Below are 22,676 nucleotides of genomic sequence, written 5' to 3'. Positions count from 1 at the left end.
TGGGGAAGCCGTGGATCGGCACAACACACGCGCCCACTCCATTGCCTCCTCGGGACCGACACAACGCACACGCCTGCTCCAAACCCTAGCTTTCTCCCCCTCCCTCGAGCTCTCCGGCCGCCGGCAGCAATGGGTGGTGGAGCACTGGCGGCATGGGGAAGGGGACGCACGAACACGAGGCCGGGTCCTCGTCCGGCGTGCGCCCCGCCGCAAGCGAGCCACGCCGTTCTTCTCCTCCGCGAAGGCCTGCTCCGGCAGCCTTCTCCATTGCCCCTCCGCGCTCCTGGCATTACGTCCATGTGGATGTGTGCGTGGGGCCGTTGAATTATTAATGTTTGAATTTTATTTACATTTTTCTGGCATTTTTTTTATATTTTTCTAATTTTTTAAAATGCCCTGTCCGTCCCGGACGATTTGAAGTGCGGCCGTGCGTTAGGCGCACTGACCGGACCACGGACTGATCCGAACATGGACAACTTCATTATCGTCCTAAACGGACAGAATCCAGACCAAACGGAGATTCGGATGGAGTCCGCCTTAGCCACTTCCTTGCCTTGAGAATTCTCAATGACAACTGATGCTGCAACTCGTGAGTGGTCGCCCACGCTCCACGTAGAAGAGTTTGGTTGCCGGCCCCGTGCTCAAAACCAGCCTCAAAACCACTTCCTAATATCTCCGGGGGCATTTTTAATGGTTTTGTGATGTTTAGGGGTGGTTTACCCGATTTTGTAGTTGAGAAGGTTAAGTGGCTCATTTTTGGATTCTTATTTTTGTGAAGTTTAGATGTGGACTTCTTTCTAAATAATAACTGAAAGAAAAGAGGAAAAGACCTCCTTGAGAAGGGGAACCCTCGCCTTTCCCTTCACATCCCCATCTATCGAAACCCTACAAAGGAGACCGGCGAGAAGGGAAGAAGCGAAATCTGATTTCGTCGATTACATATTATCATTAGGGTTTGGGGTAGGCGAGAGACGATCTCGATCGCGAGCGGATATGGTCCACGGGCGCAGGAAGGCACGGCGGGAGCGTGCTACGGCCCGGACGCCATCGGGTTCGCAGGATAATTACAAAGTCGGCGATGATGATTTCCGTAAGCACCTTGCTGTTTTGTGCAGCAGGCCTCGTCCTATAACCGTCGTCGGGCCCAGGATGGACTGGGAACAGCAACGCAAGGTCTATGAGCGCCTTGCACTCTACCGCATCAGAGCACGGAAGGTTATTTCCTCACATCTCCCCTTTCAGAGTATCTTATGTGCGTATCCCGTCAGTTTTCTGCTGATTTATTTCCAATTCTCCTGCGAGTTTCTGATTAACTTTATTTCTCACCACTTGTGTTTTTGTTGCACAAGCAGAGGAGAGAGGGAGTGTCCATAGATAAGCTGGATGATAGGACTCTGAAAGAGGAATACCCCCCGCAAGCTCTCGAGGAAGCGTATTACTTTAGCGACTATGACCAAGACGGCACCATTGATTGGTACTTCGATCCTGACCTCTCCGTTCACTCCTACTTGAGTGACTACCACCGCCTTGTCCTTAAAAATGGAGATGTAAGTGGCATCCGCTCCGCTAATACTCGTAACGCTAGCTAGCTCAACATTTAGTTTATATATGGTGCGTGTGAACCAAATGTGCTTGTCAACTAATTTGATACTTCTGTTTGGACAAAATCAGATGTCGTATTCCTTCTAGTTGCAAATCCTTGTCGCGGTGTTCAATTTTGAAGCAATATTAATAATTGATAGCACCTTTGTATGTATTTGGATTGACGATCATGTAAAAGTATAATTGATAGCACCTTTGAAGCAATATTAATCCTTGTCACGGTGGTATTCTTCACACACTTTTTTCTCTATGAACATTCACTATTTCCCCTGATGTCCAAGCTATGTTTTCGATGCTTTTGTTTTCCTTCAGAACTTTCCCTTATTTTAACACTTCAGTGATGATGAACATTGCACACAAGTTTTATTAGCACAGTAATTTGGTTGATAGCATCGAAACCTTTCATTAAGTAATGCATGTCATCTATTTCTTCTCTCCCTTTGGAGTGCAGGGCACGAGGTACCTTGATTGGGAGAAGTACTGCTCATGGTTTACTACCTACGAAACAGATGAAGAGTATCTCAAGTACTTTGAAGAAATATCAAAGAGAATCAAGGTATGCATCATCTGATGTAGCTAAGAAGGTTTAAGATAATCTAATTTCTTCATTTTTCTGGCACAAATAACTTTTATCATTTGGGGCAGTGGATTAAACGTTACATGGAATTCGAAGGAGGATCTCCTGAGGTAAACATGCCCTAAAGAAAACCATGTGGAGTAAAAGGTACAAATTAAGTATAATACCATGCTAACCCCTTTGCTCTTTAGTGGATAAGTATGGAAGCTATAGGATTTCGGCAAGCAGTGGAAATCGCGGTAGACTTTCCCCACATGAGCTATGATTTAGTTTTTACTGCATACATGGTACAATATATTCTCTTCCCTTTCAGTAATTCCTGAGATCAACAACGGTTCTTGTTTTATTTGATGTCAACATTCCTTTTCATTTAGGATCATATTTCCAACACAAGGTTTGATTATTTTGACCGTGAAGAAACTGATCCTCTCCTTTTTGAGATTTGGAAGCGTGCCGCCAAGCAAAAGGTTAGCATCGTACCTCGGAATGTATGCTATGGAACTGTCATTTGTGGTGTACTCATCCATTGAAACCTTGGTCTTTACAAACAAGAGCACAGTATCTGTTTGTGTTAAGTTCCTGTTTTATATGCTTGGTGATGCATGTTTCCTTTCTTGAAAATTGCTCAGATTACATTCAGAAAGGCTCTGGACCAAATCCAGCAAGTGAACATGTTCCCTCGACATGAGAAGTGTATACAATTTATACTGGATAATAGTAGTACGTATACTCGTTTGCAATACACTGTAAGTTATTATTCGAGACTGATGTTTTGCAATTTATGCCCTAATCTTCTTGAGTTCTGATTATTGACGTGCATTATCCTTGCTAATAATCCTTTCATTTCCCTTCTTACTTTTCCAGTTTGATACTTGCGTGGAAGGCATCTCTGATGAGGTATGTATGATATATAAAATTATATGCAATTTATACCGGATCACATCGTTGGTTGTGCTTTTTTTTAAACGAAGGCTCATGTCTCGATTCTGTTATAGTCAACAGTAGACTTAGTTATACAACCCATTTGAAAGCATTAGCAGCTAACAGTTCTAAACTGCAAAAAAGAGCCAAAACACAGCAGACGTTACGTAGCCCATTACATCGGCAAGTTGCTGTGAATTATCCAAACAATCATGAGGGCAGGTTTTGGATGCAGGTGTTCCATCTGCTTCTTTATTCATATTGTCCTTGAAATCTATGGCAGTATGCCTAACTATGCATCGCCAGGTTTTATGATCTCAATAATCTTGGACCAACACAACCTCAAGAAGGCCTGCAAGATTGACAAGGGTAAAGCCCGTATGTGTACGCACTTGCCCGACATGCATGATGTGGCACTTCACAGCAGCTCGCCAAACAGTGGTTGCACTTACACGCATCTGCCTGCCGGGCTGTTCCCGTATTAGCTCACAGCCCTCCCGCACCACCGTGTCACCAAAAGGCATGTTGCCAGCAAACCACTACATTCATACTCCCTTGGCCCATAATATAAGATCTTATTACATCCAATATGTGAGTATATTGGTTGTAATAAGATCGCAGTATTGCCATGGGATTGCATGGTAGATGATATCTAACGCATTGCTATGGGATTGCATGCTACATAAATACACCCTTAAACATGGCCCAATGCTTATTTTCATAGATGTGGAGTGAAAGCAGATAGTGCAAGTGAGAATCTCTAAATGACTTGTTGCACCGTGGGATTGCTATTGTCAAACACACTTTGATGCTAAGTTGATCCAGGTCCATTGCAATGCATGCATTGAATTTTCTAGTTTCTACAACTACTAAAATTCCCAGATGCATTGTGGCTATGGCAGAAGAACATAAATTTTTTAAAACTATTACCTGACAAAGCATTGAGAATAAAGGTAAAGCAATGTTGGTATTTAGCAGGCCAAAGGTAACACAACGAACATCCCCACAACCTGAAAATGGAACTACATTTGACTATAATCTTTATTACAATCTTATATAAATTGGAGGAGGTGGTGAGTTTACTCCCCCACTCCATCCTAATCCCCCATCCATCTAGAACCCACAAGACCCTCCAATATAAAGATAATCTTTTTTCATATCCTGCAGTGTTGCTGCGTAATTGAGTTGGCTTTTCCATAGTGTTGCACGTGCATTGGTTGTCATCTACTACTAATTCAATACAACTAAATCATCTCTATGGTTCCGTAGCAATGCACGGGTGCTTTGCTAGTTATAATAAAAAGGATCTCTAGGCATCACTCTATTCCACTTTTTAGGCCTCATTCGGTTTGCAGGTTGTCCAAATCAAAGGAATTGGAAAGTAAAGGATTGTGATGCCCTGTCCACTCCAATCCTTAGGAATTTTCCATGAGGTCTCACCTAATTCTAAAAGTCCTTAGGAGCTAGACCAATATGAACACAATTCTTAGGAATTTAGTACCTCGTTTCCTATGAAACGAATGACACAGATAGGAGAAGAAATTCTATGGGACAAAATCCTATATGACTTTCCAAAAAAACTGCAAGCTGAATGAGCCCGGCGTAGCAAGAAAATTCAATGTTCAGGATATTGGTAACACTCAGGTGCTGATTAGGGATTAATCGGCGAATCGGCCATTTAACTGAATTTATTAGTAACCCATTTCAGGAGGTTAACCAGGGCCATATCTATATATCCTATGCTATATAGCAACATGCAATGTACGTAGCAACATGCAATGTACGTAGTGTCTAAATATGCAATTCTAGGGTAACAACAACAACAACAATAACAACAACAAAGCCTTTAGTCCCAAACAAGTTGGGGTAGGCTAGAGGTGAAACCCATAAGATCTCGCGACCAACTCATGGTTCTGACACATGGATAGCAAGCTTCCATGCACCCCTGTCCATGGCTAGTTCTTTGGTGATGCTCCAATCCTTTAGATCTCTCTTTACGGACTCTTCCCATGTCAAGTTCGGTCTACCCCGACCTCTCTTGACATTATCAGCATGCTTTAGCCGTCCGCTATGCACTGATGCTTCTGGAGGCCTGCCCTGAATATGCCCAAACCATCTCAGACGATGTTGGACAAGCTTCTCTTCAATTGGCGCTACCCCAACTCTATCTCGTATATCATCATTCCGTATTCGGTCCTTCCTTGTGTGGCCACACATCCATCTCAACACACGCATCTCCGCCACACCTAGCTGTTGCACATGTTGCCTTTTAGTCGGCCAACACTCAGCACCATACAACATTGCGGGTCGAACCGCCGTCCTATAGAACTTGCCTTTTAGCTTTTGATGCACCCTCTTGTCACAGAGAATGCTAGAAGCTTGGCGCCACTTATCCATCCGGCTTCAATTCGATGGTTCACATCTTCATCGATATCCCAATCCTTCTGCAACATTGACCCCAAATAACGGAAGGTGTCCTTCTGAGGTACCACCTGCCCATCAAGGCTAACACCCCCCTCCTCCTCGTGCTTAGTAGTACTGAAAGCGCACCTCATGTACTCGGTCTTAGTCCTACTAAGTCTAAAACCTTTCGATTCCAAGGTTTGCCTTCATAACTCCAACTTCCTGTTGACCCCCGTTCGACTATCATCGACTAGCACCACATCGTCTGCAAAGAGCATACACCATGGGATATCTCCTTGTATATCCCTTGTGACCTCATCCATCACCAAGGCAAAAAGATAAGGGCTCAAAGCTGACTGCATCACCTTGTATATCCCTTGTGACCTCATCCATCACCAAGGCAAAAAGATAAGGGCTCAAAGCTGACTCCTGATGCAGTCCTATCTTAATCGGGACGTCATCAGTGTCGCCATTACTTGTTCGAGCACTTGTCATAACATCATCGTACATCTCCTTGATGCGGGTAGTGTACTTTGCTAGGACTTTGTGTTTCTCCAAGGCCCACCACATAACATTCCGCGGTATCTTATCATAGGCCTTCTCCAAGTCAATGAACACCATATGCAAGTCCTTCTTTTGCCGTACAAAAAGCCTGCTAGTATCATCAAAGGAGTCGTCCAGAACAATGGTGGAGCTCTCACTCTCCCCATTGAACAACGTGTCAAAGTACTCCCGCCATCTATGCTTAATCTCCTCATTCTTCACTAGGAGTTGCTCTGCTCCGTCCTTGATGCACTTGATTTGGTCAACATCCCTCGTCTTTCTCGGGTCTTGGCCATCTTATATATGTCCCTTTCGCCTTCCTTCGTGTCTAATCATTGGTAGAGGTCCTCATACGCCCGACCACTTGCTTCACTCACGGCTCGCTTTGCGGCCTTCTTTGTCATCTTGTACTTCTCTATGTTGTCTACACTCTTGTCCAAGATATAGGCGTCGGAAACAATCTTTCTTCTCCTTAATTGCCTTTTGGACATCATCGTTCCACCACCAGGTATCTTTAGCTTCTCTTCTACTTCCCCTGGACACTCCAAACTCCTCTGAGGCCACCTTGCGAATGCAAGTCACCATCTTCATCCACATGTTGTCTTCATCACCTCCTTCCTCCCAAGGGCCTCCTTAATGACCCTCTCCTTAAACGCCTGAGCCACCTCCCCCTTGAGCTTCCACCACTTCGTTCTAGCGACTTTGGCATGCTTGTCCCGTTGGACACGAATCCGAAAGCGGAAATCAGCAACCACAAGCTTATGCCGAGGGACAACACTCTCTCTAGGTATCACCTCCTGTCTTCTCTTCTCGAGAGGATGAAATCAATCTGGCTAGAGTGTTGCCCACTACTGTAAGTCATTAGATGTGATTCTCTTTTCTTAAAGAGGGTGTTAGCTATGATCATGTTGTAGGCTAGCGCAAAGCTTAAGATGTCTTCTCCTTCTTGATTCCTGATGCCATAGCCAAATCCCCCATGCACCCCTTCAAAACTTGTGTTAGATGTGCCCACGTGGCCATTGAGGTCTCCTCCTATGAAGAGCCTCTTGCCAATCGGTACACCCCTAACCATGTCCTCCAAGCCTTCCTAGATTTCCCTCTTGGTGTTCTCATCGTGGCCTACTTGTGGGCCATACACACTGATAACATTGAGAACTAAGTCCCCAACTACCAGCTTGACCAGGATAATCTGGTCCCCACGTCTCTTGACGTCTACCACTCCATATTTGAGGCTCTTGCTGATCAAGATGCCTGCTCCATTTCTGTTTGCAACCGTCCCCGTGTACAACAGCTTGAAGCCGGTACCCTTCATCTCCTTCGCTTTCTGTCCCCACCATTTGGTCTCTTGGATGCAAAGGATATCAACGCCTCTCCTCACCGCTGTATCAACTACCTCCTGAAGCTTACCTGTCAGAGACCCTAAGTTCCAGCTACCTCAGCGAATCCTCCTAGGCTCGGCTAGCTTCCTTACCCTTCGCACTCGTCGAGTCAAAAGCGAAGACCCTTGCTCATTTTCCACTACCCCCAGGCACCAATGTAGCGCGCCACTAAGGATGCGACAACCTGATCCTTGCTCACTCGCGACCATATCCAGATCATGATACGGCGCGCCACCTGGGGGGTGACGGCCCGACCCTTGCCCATTTTCCACCACACTCGGGTTCCGATGTGGCGCGTCGTTGAGAGGGTTACGCTCCAACGAAAATCTTTTGGGTTTCATCTCCATAAGAGTGGCTGAGTTTTGACGTTGGCTTGCCAAGGCTATCACAACCCTCCTCCTTTACCCGGGCCTGGGACTGGCTATGTTGAGACAACATAGGATATGCAATCCTAGGGTACATAGCAATAACGAAAATTGTTGCGTTGATGTTCAAATGATGTTGCAGCCGATCTAGAAGGCCATAGATCTGAACATTGAAAATTAGGGAGGGAACTGGCCAGTTTTGGGCTAACAAATGCCTAGCAGTTAGGTGGCCCAGCTGATAATTTGGCCTGTCAGCTGATAAATTGGCTTGTTAGACAAATTAACTGGACCTACCAGTTAATGGCTCGAATAGCACATGTTCTCGTACCATATTGGCAGTTAACCGACTGGTATTTGGAACAGTGAGAAAGTCTTGGGTACCAAAAGCCTGGTCGAGACAGCGTTCGATCCAAATTGACTCAAATGCTCAGCGCCAACGCCCCGCTCGGCCCGGGGAAATGGACACACCATGCTCGTCCTGCATTCTTTGCAGATGGTCGTTATCAATAATGAGCAACAAGAATACTTATATTTTTTGTGATTTGACTTGCCGTGGCAACATTTTGGTGAAGCTAGCTAGGATACTTTCTTTGCAGTTGCTTTGTACTAGTGGTTGGGGCGTGGCGCCTCTTGAGCGGGATTGTGCGCACTTATCAAGTTGGCGTATTAGTTAACATCTTTGTGTGGCACATGATTCTTACTTCAGCGAGAAGACATGCAGTCCAAAGCGATAGTTGTATGTTGGTTGTCAAAAATACAAGACATGACAATAGAACTGCAGCAGGAAGACAATGATAAAGCAAAGCAAGCGTAGCGGTTTCATACATGTGTACTTCTTTTGGTGATTCTACAAAGCATAAAATGCCAAATTTAAAGACTCGGAGAGCAAGTTTGAGATATGATCGACCTGTTGATCTCATATTTCTTAAGTAAGGTTGAGGTGAAGAAGATAATAAGGATGAGGTGAAGAGCGTCTTCAGTCCGTGAAAGAGATGCCTCACATACTTGTGAATCATAAATCCATCATTGTATCCTTCATGAGTAGGTCATTTATGTGTTAGCATTTCCACAAGAACAATGCCATAGCTGTAGACATTGCCCTTGATTGAGATTTCATCGCGCATGTCATACTCTAATGATGTTTTGAAACATAATTTTCACGAGAAAAAAAATGAAACATGCTACCGGCTAGTCTTAATAAGACCAAAATATTTGTGTGGTATGCAGGGCTCGCTGTGCATGCCTCCTGAGACTTTTGGCAACAACATCATACAAATATGAAGTATAAGGAGAAATTGTTTTCCTATAGTTACCTTTTAATTCGTTATTTTTTCCAATCTCAAAATCTAAGATATGCCCATATCCAACTATTAATAAGCTAACTTGCAACTGTTGGCAAAAAAAAAGAAAGCAGGTTGATAACAGAAGATCCCTTAATTATCCATTTTTGAGGAAGGGCAAATAAATTAGTTTGGAAATACACGGGAAAAATTGATGTTAATAACTAATATTTGTGCTGAAATAAAGTAGTACACAATATCAAAAGGAAAAAAATGGCATGAAGGAACATTTGCCGCTTTCACACCCATGAAGCCTAAGATAGGTTTTGCACAGTAAACAAGCAGTAGAATTTCCAAAAGAAAAAGCACCCCACCAAGTAGTAATGATGCTGAAACTGATGGAATTCTTCTCCGCTTGTGCTCAATATTGATCTCACTTGAGCCAGTTTCGAAAGACGATTTACCGGAAGTGGCATTATTATCTGGTAATAAATTGAAAGATCAATAAATATGCATCAGTTGACCATATAACTTTCCAAAAGAAGAACTCAGATGTCCTCTCTAGTGACTCTGTTGCGGAAGAATATAGCCCACACAAGATATCATATCAAAAGTTAAATAGATAACCATGTCAGGTCCATAAACTGTGATGCTTGCTTTTGGCCATTTTCTTGTATCTCGAGCACAATTATTGGGTTTTTGTGCCATATTATTGAGAGGACAAGTAAAATCATGATCGCCATTCTTTTCATCTGAACAACCATAAAAATGTTTGAAACCTGAAAGTGCAAGTTAAAGAATTGAATGAAAGAAACTTGGAGAATACAAACCTAATTAGAAGATATGCTACCTTGTTTGCTGATTTGATCTCAGATGAGTTGGTTTCTTCATCAACACTGTAATTGTGGTTTTCACAAGATGCAACACAAGCACCATTTACTATTGAAAGAAGATTTTGATTTGATTCATTCATGTTGCTGATACAGTAATATATTAGTATCAAGAATATAGCTATCAGTTGTTGCAAAGGATGCCACTGATATAGTGCCAAGATTATGTCATGCAGCTGAATGTCACCCCTGGAAGAAGTGAATTCAGGTTAGTCAAGAAAGTAATTAGTCCAGAACCCTACGTTGAAACCAAAAGCAGACATCGCAAAACACATTTTAGGCGCCTTTTTCCACTGCCATAGTCACCAAAGGAGAGTCACATCACCATTCTGAACAGACATTTGATGGTCTCGGCAGGAACACCAATGACTACCTTCTCTCATGAACCTTTTTTCAATAAGGCGGCATCACCCGAATTCATGGGCAGTGGTCATGATAAGAGAAAGCTTGGGATCTCACCTTTACTATTGACACAAAAAGATGACCGAGGATATATTTTCTCTGGATCCTCATCTCTGAACCTATTGCAGAAATATTGCATCAACATTTATCAAGATCAAGGGCTTTTGGATCAAAAATATTTAATGCAGGAAGTGCTTTTTAAAATGTGAACTTCGAATATGCAAATTGCTATTCAACCGGATAGTCGAGGGCATATGTACCTATTTACTGAAGAATTCATTATCAGGACATACATAATGACGAACCCTCGATGCAACATTCATGTCTTCTTGGTGGAGATTGTCGCTCGCGCCAGGGAAGGGAGTCGAACCACTCATCTCGCCCACTGTCCCGCTTCTCGTAAATAACAACGAACATCATATTATCACGCACAATACATATAGCAAACCTAACGATATAATACTGTAGTCTCTAGGAAGTTGATACATGATGTTAAGGCAACATGAGCTAAATTTTATCACCTCAGTTTGAAAACTAAGGCATGAATTTCACGCAAGAAATTAAGGAGATAGAGATACGCGAGGAGAAACACAACCAGTGCAGGGTCCATATGAACCTCCTGATCCGAGCAACATTTTGCATCAAATTGAGAAACATTTGGGAGAGGGGAGGCGAGGCTAGACATTGAATAGGCATATACCTGAAAGTGAACATTTGTTGACTTGACAAGTCGAGCGTTGAAGCTGAAATCATTAGCTCCTGTGTATCAAAATGTTAGGGAAGTGGTTACACAATGAGCTCTGGCGTGTCAAACTTTTAGGGAAGTATGTCTTGTACTGTATAAGTCAACATGCTATAGAATTTAAACAAAAATTGTAAGAGGAAGCAAACCAGTCATCGATTGCAACAGAATGGTAACTGGCATTTTCTAAGAGTTCCAGAAGATTGCACTAAATCATCAACAATAACGACATGTCACCATTCGGAATAGGAGCAACACACAAATTCATGACACGGTTGGAACTGCAGCTAGTTCCAAAGAAATTTCCTTGCACCTTATGCCATTTAAACGAGACAAATCAATAACACGAACCTTGAAAAGAACAATGAACCTCTCCTACATGGAAGCCTAAGAATAACTGGGAAAGATTAGTGGAAACATATACCGGAAAAGGTTGTACCTCAGCATCTCCTGCTTCTCAAACTAATACTTCATCAGATGTTTCCTCAATAAATTTTGTGCAAAATACATTTTCTAAATGATCAATATCAATTTCGTGCAATACCTCGTGATTAGCATAACTCCAAATATTTACCTGCAGAACAATTATTGATATAGGAGTCAAATGTACAACCATCAAACTCTCCAACCTTTTCACTCCAATAGGTACAAGCAAGCACAAGACATGGCCAAGTTGTAAGGTACAATAAATTAGTAAGAAACAACGGATGCATAGGGGGAGAAGGAAGATGGCTGCGTACCTGGGTGACTGCACGGAGGTGGAGGTGGTGCGTCGCGTTCTTACCGTCGACGGCCAGATTTGCGCTTGGCGGAGCTTCTCCATGGGCTCTTCGTCTCCCTCTCCCTCCTCTCTTCATCTTGCCCTCCCCCCTTCCCCTTCTCTGCCTGACGCCGACGCCGCAAACGACCATATCCATGGACGACCCGCTCTGGCCACCGCTCAACCACGCACGAGAAAATCGCTCTGCACCTCCTCGGCGCCATCGACCTTAGGGCCCCTGAGAGCCACCTTCGTGGGTCCAGATGGACGTCGACAACAACCCTAGCCGGGAGGACGGGAGGGGGGGGGTACACCGCGGGCAGAGAGAGAAAAGTTCGCTGGCATCCACTCCTCCCCGCCTTCTCTGACCGACGGGATGGTCCTCCCACTCTCTCTTGGATGGGGCCTAGACCATCGACAGTGGGAGGGCGCGGGGCACGGGGAGGCCATGGCTTCGCGGTTTGACGGCGAGGGCTCAAGAGAGGAACGAGAGGCGGCGGCGGAGAGGAACGGGGAATCGAGCAGGGGAAAGAAAGGGGAAGGAGAGGTTGCGTGCGTCGGGAGGGTTAAGGTGTGGGCCAGCGAGCTCCTCTCTCCTTTTTCTAATCAGGCCCACATGTGAGCGAAACATACGGCTGCACAGTGCCACGCTGCCTACATGGACAGGCCGAGCGGGCGCGCATTCGGCGTAGCTTATTGTGTTGGATGCCACATAGCTCAATAATGAACTCCAAGCACACATATTCTGTGAGTGACTGACTTGTAGAACTACTCTAGATGATACATTCTCTGTGCCATATGGACATACTTGTTTTTTACTTCACATATCTATTTAACGCACTACCATTAGTGACTAGCTCTGGCACACTGCCACTTTTTTTGCTTGATTTTCTAAGGAATTCAATGACACCCCATAAAAAAGAATTAGAAGTACTTTACATTCCATATTGCCAACTGCTATATTTCCTTGGCCATACTGTTTGTCTTTAGCACCTCGCGTTAACAAAAATAAATGTGATAGCTCACATTTGTGATACTGTACGGTCTTGTCAAGAGAATCTTCGGTTGAAATCAGAACTGCCAACAATTCATCAAACATGAGAGCGGATTCATAATGATAAAGCAAATAAAGGAAAGAAACATATGCTTGTTACAGCAAAGCCACATCAAGAACAAAGCAACTGAAGAGAGAACGAGGACGGATTGTACTCGGTCTATGTCAATCGGGGTTGTCTTGCAGTGCAAACCTGCTGGGCGAGCTCCATGTCATGTGCCTGTAGCTCAGTAGGGATGGGCTGTGGTCAGGAATTTGTCTTGACTCTTACCTAGGGCAATCCGTCCTCTCTGACGACCTGATCTGGATGGAGAGATGGAATCGCACAGACGGCAGGGTATGTAGGTGAAAATGGGTGAGAAGCAGAGAAGGGGCAGGTGAGATAGCAGAGAGCAGGAGATTGGAATTTAGATTATTCAATTCATCGATGGTTCTTTTGCCAAGTTTAGACCCTCTTAAATAGCCGCTTGTCTTGCCTGTGTAGGCCACTCGCACCACACAAGTTACAGCTGGTCCACAGGCCCACACGCAGGCCCTTCTCTGCCTCGTCAGTTCCTCTGTATCTTCAGAGTGCAACTCTGAAGGTGCAGTGGTGACATCCTCTAATGGTCCTGCACCTGCACTCATGTTTGATTGCAGGCTATAATAGGAAATGGATTGCAGGGAATATGGGAGATTGACGGGCTTTCACCAGACTGAATGTGTGGTCTGGGAGACGCAGCGACCGAAGGGGTACTATTTACTATTTGGGGGTGGCGTGACTGCATAAAATTGCAGAGAAAACCAATTGTAGGGACTATTTTTTAGACAATGAAAAAGTGTGTCATTGTTTTCTTCTAATTTTTAGACAATCTTTAATTTGTGTGCCTTCTTAAATCTCATATCGATGACACAAACCTTTGATTGGTGTAGACCCCAGAGGATGAAGGACGTATGTTGATTACAAAGGCAGTTTGGAGCAAGGTATGCATGCTTGTTCTGGTACAATCTGCAGACTCCTTTTTTATTCTTCAAGATTGCAACTAAACTTTATTTCAAATTTCAGCTTCACAAAGAGAAGACGTGGGATGAGTATATTAAGGAGAAGATACAGATTGCTAAACACATTGGGTTGGATCTCCAAGTATGTATTCATCTTTGATATCCTCAAAATTTCCTGTGACTGTACATGTTCACTCGTTTTAAAGAAAACTGATGCCTCATTCACCTTGCAGGCTACATGTATCCCAATTTAAGACCCAGAAGGATGGATTGTTGTTATCGAGCAAAATATTGTTCGTTGCTTACTTAGATGAGAATTAAGATGTAGTATATGCTGATAATGCCTTGCGGTGATCCGGTGCCCAGGTGCAGACCGTGGTCTTTGGATATTTGAGGTCGTGCCAAAAGAGAAGAGAAATTGGCTGTCAAAGAAGCTTTAAGAATGAATGCTTGTGGAATGCAAGACACACACACTAGGATCAACACTCCCCCTATATTTTATAAACAAGGCAATATTTGCAATAATATGGGCATAGTGTAACAGCCGAAGTTTAACATTCCATAATTGTAACCCTTTCCATGTGACCCCCTTTGCATGTCATTCCAAGTTTGAGTTGAATTAAATTAAGTTTGCTTCATGTCATTCATTTTGCATCATGGCATCCATATTTCTTTTGTTCATGAGTGGTTTGTGATGTGTGTGTGTTTGTGGTGAAGTGCATTGCATCCCAAGTGGCATGAGCAAGTTTGCAAAACCCCTTTCAAATACTTAACCTCTTTTCTTCTCTTTCTAATTCTTTTGGACTTTGCAAGAGCTTGATTCCCGTTGAGAGATTGATAGAATACGTGTCTAGAGGGGGGGGGGGGGGGGGTGAATAGACTACTTGATAAGATTTAAAAAACTAGCATTTTTCAATTTTATGGTTGGCAAATTTTAGCAATTCTAGTGCGCCCTACATATGCTAGTCAACATATGGCGACGGAAAGTAAAGCCTTTGCACATGTAGTAAGGAGTAGAGTTTAGGAGATCAAACGCAAAGAGGTTGACATGGCGATTTTTGGTATGGTTTCGATAGATCTTCACGAAGTAGGCGGCCTCCTTACCCTTACAAAATTCACCCAAGTGATGCCTAACCAATCTAGGAAAAGGTAATACATGTGGTAGAACGATGACCTCCTTGCTCTTGTGCTTCTAAAGATAGTCTCCTCAACACCCAATCAATCTCTCACAAATTTGACATGGGTAGGAGAGATTTATTTGGTGGAAAGTAACCTGGGGAGGCTAGAGATCAAGTTTCAAATGGTAGGATTGGAATCTCTTGATGTCAACACATTAGTAGGTGGTTCTCTCTCAGAAAAATGGACCTGACAATGATATGTGTGTTGTGAGTGCTTCCTCTACGAATGAGAGATAGGTGGAGGGGTATATATAGACAATCCCAAAATCCAACCGTTTCACCTAAAATGACCAACTCGGTGACTTGGCATCGAAGTTATAAACTCGGTAATACCGACTTGCTCAAAAGGCAGCAACTTTTGAATCTTGGTGAAACTGATATACACAACTCGGTAGAACCGAAAAGGTGGCTAACGGTCAGACGACACAACTCGATGACACCGATACTCAAACTCGGAATTTTTGATTTTGTGTACCGAGGCAACAGAAGGTTGGTCACTTGAACTCGGTAGCTCCGGTGCAGAATCGGTTGTACCGACATGGTAGGGTTTGGCTAGGTTTCTGTCCGGGATGAAAATCGACAGGGCCGAATATGAAAACTTGGTGGCACCGATTTTGGATATCTGGCTTGGGACATAAGTGTTATGTGGGAGAATGGCTGAGTTTTTTGGTGGCTATCTCTGAGCACTTGAGCAACCAATTCATCTTAATACCCCATCCCCTTTTAATAGTATTGACTTTCCTATAACTTAAAAGTGATTTCTCACAAAAGTAAAATGTAGAGTCTTCTAGCTTGAAGCTTGAGCCAATCCTATTCCTTTCCTTCATCAAAGGGCTTCTCCTCATAATCCTTTAGCCAATGCTCTGTGTGGACTAAACTTGAAATATACTAGGTAAAAGTGCTAGTTCAAGAGACAATGTATGTTTTCATGAATTATCGAAACCACGAGGGGAGCATATGTGCTTTCAATATCTCCCTTTTTGGTAATTGACGACAACATACAATCAAAGCTTCAAATAAAGATAGGCATTAAAATATGACAACTTTGAAAGCTACATGACTAGTAGAAGCTTCCCTTGAATGTGTGCAATCCTTTTTAAAGGATAGTTGCTTTGGACTGCATGGGCACACACAAGGTAGAAAGTGTTAAAACTAATTATGTAAATTAGGGAAAAATCTCCCCTTGCCCAACCGTTCAGGCGGTTCCTCCCGCACGGACGTCTCTTTCTCTCCCGACTCCGTGGAACCGACGCATCTCTCTCGGATCGTCGCGTCTCTCCAGGAGATATATATATATACTCCCTGTAACCATCGTCAATGAAACGGATTAGTTTGATTTGTCACACGTTATCAGCACATAGAACTCGACCAATGAGCGGAAGAACACAGAAAGAAGAAGAAGAGATCGAAACTTGCCGGTGAGATGCCTGGCCTTGTTTTCTTCTTTCTCCGCCTGATTCGTGCGGATGGCCGTCGCTACCGTCGTCGCGGTCATGGTGTTGCCGGACTCCGGCGCTTCCGTCGCAGGATGCAGGCCGTCCGCCGCTTCGCCCATGGTGGTCAACGCGCCACTGGATATGGCGCCCGTGGTGGTCACCGCGCCGCTGGACGCGGCCACGACATCGACGGACACGCCGCTCCTAGTGCTCGCCGCGCCCACGGACACGTTTTCGGCGCTGCTGCACGCGCGCCGTCGGTGAACAGGGGGCTTGACCCATGGCTTGTGGCAGGTCCGAGCGCCCCCATGGTGCACGGCGCCGCAACAGCCCCCCTCCCGGGTCCCCTCCTCCACCCCCTACTCCACCTGCTGCGTGGCTTGCGCCCTCGACGTCGACTCCTGCCGGCGAAGAAGTTGGCCCGAGTCGTGGCCCCCTGGCTATGCGCCCGTCCCTATGTGGGTCATGGTGGACGATGAGGCCGCGCCACCGCTGGAAACGACCGCGGGCTCGAGCAGCCGCGCGGAGAGGCGTTTCGGCCGACTCTTCGGGCGCGCCGTCGCCGCCATCGACCGCCGTCCCGGCCGCCGCGCCGGCTCGTGGGCCCCGGCGAGCCTCGGACTCGCCAGCGCCGCGCCAGAGGTTGCGCGCCCGGACGCCGTCTTCATCGGATCTTCTTCGGACAACGAGAGCTCGGCGGGGCTGCGCCGGTGACCACCGGAGTCGCAAGGGGATGCGGCGGCCACTCCTCCCCGCCGGCGCCGCTGTGTGGTAGTGGGGATCGAGCAGAGGTGGTGCGGGGGTCAGATATTCTGACCCTTATCCGATCCACCCTCTCCCCCTGTCCCTTATGCGGTGCGGTGGCGAGTGGGCCGGCCAAAGGCCGGGCAGGCCCAGGCCGAGGCGCCCGAGGCGGCTGCCAACTCCCGTGTGCGGTGCAGCGGCTCCATGGGCCGGCCAAACTGTTTTTTTCTCTGTTTTCTTAACATTAGTACTAATTATTGTATTTTTGCAATTTTAGACTATGTTTAGTACTGTTTAGTACTTAGTTTGACAACTACTTACATTTTAGTCCTGTTTTAGATTTATTCTATGTTAGGACTTGTGTAATTATTAGTAGGTGTGTTTATATTATGTAATGGATTGCATATAAATAAAGTACCGGATTTCATCTGGGAAGAATGACATGTTCTATGTGTTTACCTCATATTCAGTTCTCTTGAACATGTGCTTACGATTGAGATCATCTTCTCTCGCATATCAAACTTGCAAATTTTTGAATCTTTCTCCCTCATTATATTTGGAATCACAAGGTAATGAGTTGAGATCTACTGCTCATCTGCAGGCTATCTCCTCTTACTGCGAGGCCTATGTTTTGTCACATGACAAACGATTACCTTCATCATGCATTTCTTATATTTAAATTGTAGCATACACAAGGTAATAGCAATGTAGCCTATTACTGTGAGATCTAAGTGATCTTCAATGTGTATGTTCACACAATTGAGGTTGAGATTTTTTTTTCAAGTTTGCACTTGAGTACCAAATTTTTGCATTCTTATTACACAACCATGATGGTTTTTAATTTACCACCCGTAAATTAATTATCTATGGTCCTCCATGTAGGCAAAGATGACTGCCAAAGAGTTTGAGGAGCTTGCCCTCAATGGCCACAACTATCCTACATGGGCCATGGACATCAAGATCAGTCTTGCGTCCCGTGGGATTGCGCGTGCAGTCCAGCCTCCTGAGACTCCTCTCCCGGCTGGAGCCACGCCGCTGACAGAACAACAGAATCATGCTGCCTTATACATCATAAGGCACCATATTCATCCAGATCTCAAGTCTGAGTATTTACAGGAGGAATCTCCTAGTACTCTGTTTCTGGCCCTCAAAACGAGGTATGAACAGCAGAAGGCAGTAGTCCTGCCAGAAGCACTTCATGATTGGACTCATCTCCGTCTTCAGGATTTCAAGTCCATTGGTGAGTACAATCATGTTGTTCATAAGATATGTTCCAAACTGCGCTTTTGTGAGAAGGAACCTACTGAGGGGGAGAAGATAGAGAAAACTTTATCTACTATGCTCCCTTCTGATAGGATCCTCCAACAGCAATACCGTGCTCACAACTACACTGTCTATTCCGAGCTTATTCACATGTTACTTCAGGCTGAAAAGCATGATGAGCTACTCGCTAAGAATGGCTCTCAGCGTCCAGTTGGGGCACAACCTTTACCTGAAGTTCATCTGAATGTCGCGAATAGACAGAAGTTTAATGGTACCTTTCGAGGTAAACATTCCAATTCTGAGCACAAGCACAAGCGCAATGGGAACAGAAAATTCAGAAACATGGGCAAGGGCAAAGGCACTGCAAAGCCAAAGTTCGATAAAACTAAACTTTGCAACAAGTGTGGATGCTGCTCGCATTCTACTGAAAAGTGCTCAATGCCCAAGCATCTGGTCATGCTGTACCAGCAATCTCAGGGACGCAAAGCACCTCAAGGGAAAATGCTTGAAGCTAACTTCAACCTACATCCGCATAGCGCAAATGGAGCTGGCGATTCACATGATATTCCTCCTGGACCGAGCAACGCCAAGATTCCTTATCCACTTGAGGACCCTGCTGAAACGGAGGCCGTGTTACTTGAGTACACCTCAAACGATGTGTTTGGCGACTTTGACTAGTCCCTCGACCTCCTTAGTGATCTACTTAACTATGTCCATTTGTGATGATTGTAATAAGAACATAAGTTTGTTGTTGTCTTTATATTGTATTGTATCAGCACATTTGATATAATAAAGATTGTATTCAATCTTACTGAAAATTCTTTTGTTTTTATATAGTTTTTCTACGGGGACAATCCGATGGAAGAGGAATTATGCCTTGTGGACAGTGGTACCACAAACTCCATACTGAGGGAGATGAAATATTTCCAAACTCTGAAAAAGATGAATGGAGATATTCTAACTATCGCTGGACGTGATACAGTGATTGTTGGTACTGGACGTGCCATATTCACCCTCCCAGGTGGTACACAAGTGAGAATCGAGGATGCTTTATTGTATCCTGATTCTTCACGTACCCTGATCAGTTATCGAGATATCCGTAAGAATGGTTTTCATATTGAAACCCATGAAGACAACAAAGAGGAGTATCTACTCTTTACTAAAAATCACAAATATGGCAAAAACGTACATGAGAAAATTCCTTCTCTATCGTCTGGTTTGTACTATACGTACATCAAACCCGTGGAACATGTTGCATACAAAGTAATTTTTCAGAATGTTGACGCATTCCAAACCTGGCATGATCGCCTGGGCCATCTCGGAATCGGGATGATGAGAAAAATTACTAGCAATTCCATTGGTCATAATTTGCTTGAGTCAAAATTTCCTCAATCTTCTGATTTTGTGTGCACATCTTGTGCCACGGGAAAGCTAATTTTGAGACCCTCGCATCTCAAAATACAAGCTGAACCACTTTAGTTTCTTGAACGTATTCAAGGAGACATTTGTGGTCCCATTCAACCATTATCTGGACCTTTCAGGTATTTCATGGTTCTCATTGACGCATCTACACGATGGTCACATGTGTGTCTTTTATCCACACGGAACCATGCATTTGCCAAGATAATGCGGCAAGTCATTAAGTTGCAAGCCCATTATCCTGAAAGTCGAATTAAGACAATTCGAATGGACAACGCTGCAGAATTCTCCTCGCGTGCTTTCAATGATTATTGCATGGCTTTGGGGATTGAAGTTCAGCACTCTGTGCCATATGTCCATACACAAAATGGTTTGGCTGAAGCATTAATTAAGAGGATTAAACTCATCACAAGACCTTTGTTGACGAATTGCAACTTGCCAACCTCTTGTTGGGGTCATGCAGTTTTACACGCTGCTGACTTGATACAATTGAGGCCAACTGCATATCACAGTTCTTCCCCTCTGGAATTGGTACGTGGAAATCCTCCAAGCATTTCCCATCTGCGTAAGTTCGGATGTGCTGCATACATCCCAATCTCACCACCACAGCGAACATCTATGGGCCCACACAGAAAGTTGGGAATCTATGTGGGGTACAAATCGCCGTCGATTATCAAGTACCTGGAACCCCTAACTGGGGATCTGTTCATAGCCCGTCACGCTGATTGCATATTTAATGAGGAACATTTTCCGGCATTAGGGGGAGATTTCAAGTACCAGAAAGAATGCCCGGAAATCGATTGGAATGCTCATGCCATTTCATCCTCTGATCCACATACCCATGAGATCGAACTTCAAGTTCGAAAGATCATTAATTTGCAAGATCTTGCAAATAATCTGCCAGGTTCATTTACCGATATAAAAGGTGTTACAAAATCCTTAAATCCGGCCAGAAACGCGTCAGAAAGAGTGGAGGTACCAATAAAAACCACTCAACTCCCTGTTCCTAAAAAGAGGGGGAGTAGTATGGCTTCTGACCTGGAGCTAGCTCCTAGTAAGCAGCAAAGGAAATCGAGGAGAAAATCCTCGGAGTCAGTAAATGCAGGTCAACTCAACGTTGACAAACACCTAATGGGTAGTTCACACCCAGTGGAAGGGCAACCTTCACAACCCAGCTCCAGTGTGCACAAACTAGCTGGAACATCGGAACACCCAGACTCAATCGTATTGGGAAATCACGAAGAGTCTCTAGGGGTGCAAGAAATTTCCATCAACTATGTTGATTCTGGAGAATCATTTGACCGCAAGACTACGACCGTCGACATATATTTTGCTGAAAAGATTGCAGATACCCTTATCACTGATCATGATCCAAGGTCTATCGTCGAGTGCCAAAGGCGCTCCGACTAGCCTAAATGGAAGGATGCAATCCAAGCAGAAATTGCCTCGCTTAACAAAAGGAAGGTATTCATTGAAGCAATACCTACACCTCCCAATGTTTTCCCTGTGGGATTCAAATGGGTTTTCCTCCGAAAACAGAATGAGAACAATGAGGTGGTGAGATATAAAGCAAGGCTCGTAGCACAAGGTTTTACGCAGAAACCTGGCATTGATTTCAATGAGACATACTCTCCAGTAATGAGTGGAACAACTCTCCGATATCTTATATCTATGGCAGTACAAAATCGTCTATCCATGCAGTTGATGGACGTCGTGACCGCATATCTTTACGGGTCACTAGATTCGGACATATATATGAAGGTTCCTGACGGAATCTCTATCCCGAATAACAGTGCAAAACGCAACATGTATTGTGTAAAGCTGAATAAGTCATTGTATGGCTTAAAACAGTCGGGACGGATGTGGTACAACCGACTAAGTGAGTTCCTTCTTCAGAAAGGTTACTCCAATAGTGATGATTGCCCATGCGTCTTCATCAAGAAGTCCTCCACAGGATTTTGCATCATTTCTGTGTATGTTGATGATCTCAACATCATCGGCAGTGCACCAGACATTGATGAAGCAAGCAATCACCTAAAGATGGAATTTGAGATGAAGGATTTGGGTAAAACCAAATTTTGCTTAGGTATTCAACTTGAGCACCTTCCCTCAGGAATCATGGTACACCAATCTGCCTATATCTAGAAAATATTGGAGAAATTTAATATGGACAAATCCTATCCATCTAAAACTCCTATGGTGGTTAGATCTCTAGACGTAGAGAAAGATCCGTTCAGACCAAGGGATGATGGAGAAGAGGTGTTGGGACCTGAAGTTCCATATCTCAGTGCTGTTGGAGCGCTTATGTATCTTGCAAATTGCACAAGACCTGATATTGCATTCGCAGTGAATCTACTTGCTAGACACAGCGCAGCTCCCACCAAACGACATTGGTCTGGAGTAAAGAATATCTTTTGATATCTCCAAGGCACAAAGGATCTTGGCCTATTTTTCCAGTTCCAGCAAAATCTGGACTGTGATATGATTGGGTATGCAGATGCCGGTTATTTGTCTGATCCCCATAATGCCAGATCTCAGACCGGCTTTGTGTTCCTACATGGTGGTACAACTATATCATGGAAGTCTTCAAAACAGACTCTAGTAGCTACATCTACCAATCATTCTGAAATAATTTCATTATTTGAAGCATCATGTGAATGTGTATGGCTTCGCAGAATGATAAACCACATACAACAGTCATGTGGAATTGGGTCAATGAAATCACCCACCATTATCT

At 44.4% G+C, this 22,676-nt stretch overlaps 1 protein-coding gene and 1 long non-coding RNA gene across 2 annotated transcripts; one reads left to right on the top strand and one right to left on the bottom strand.

Annotated features, from left to right (window-relative positions):
• Positions 1-844: 844 nt before the first annotated feature.
• Positions 845-14,530, top strand: LOC123433579. The gene is made up of 11 exons (XM_045115460.1): positions 845-1,215; positions 1,353-1,547; positions 2,054-2,158; positions 2,248-2,289; positions 2,371-2,466; positions 2,554-2,646; positions 2,809-2,925; positions 3,044-3,076; positions 13,831-13,881; positions 13,964-14,041; positions 14,133-14,530. The coding sequence occupies exons 1-11, from the start codon at positions 994-996 to the stop codon at positions 14,151-14,153; spliced, it is 1,053 nt and encodes a 350-aa protein (XP_044971395.1). The 5' UTR covers positions 845-993; the 3' UTR covers positions 14,154-14,530.
• On the bottom strand, positions 9,300-11,552 carry LOC123433595. Its single transcript, XR_006624950.1, has 3 exons — positions 11,063-11,552; positions 10,623-10,755; positions 9,300-10,481 (listed from the first exon to the last, which is right to left on the bottom strand). It is a non-coding gene; the product is annotated as an uncharacterized LOC123433595 (long non-coding RNA).
• Positions 14,531-22,676: the final 8,146 nt, after the last annotated feature.

This window comes from Hordeum vulgare, chromosome 1H, assembly GCF_904849725.1.
Source record: "Hordeum vulgare subsp. vulgare chromosome 1H, MorexV3_pseudomolecules_assembly, whole genome shotgun sequence".
Taxonomy (NCBI): domain Eukaryota; kingdom Viridiplantae; phylum Streptophyta; class Magnoliopsida; order Poales; family Poaceae; genus Hordeum; species Hordeum vulgare.
This window is presented reverse-complemented; position numbering and strand designations above follow the sequence as displayed.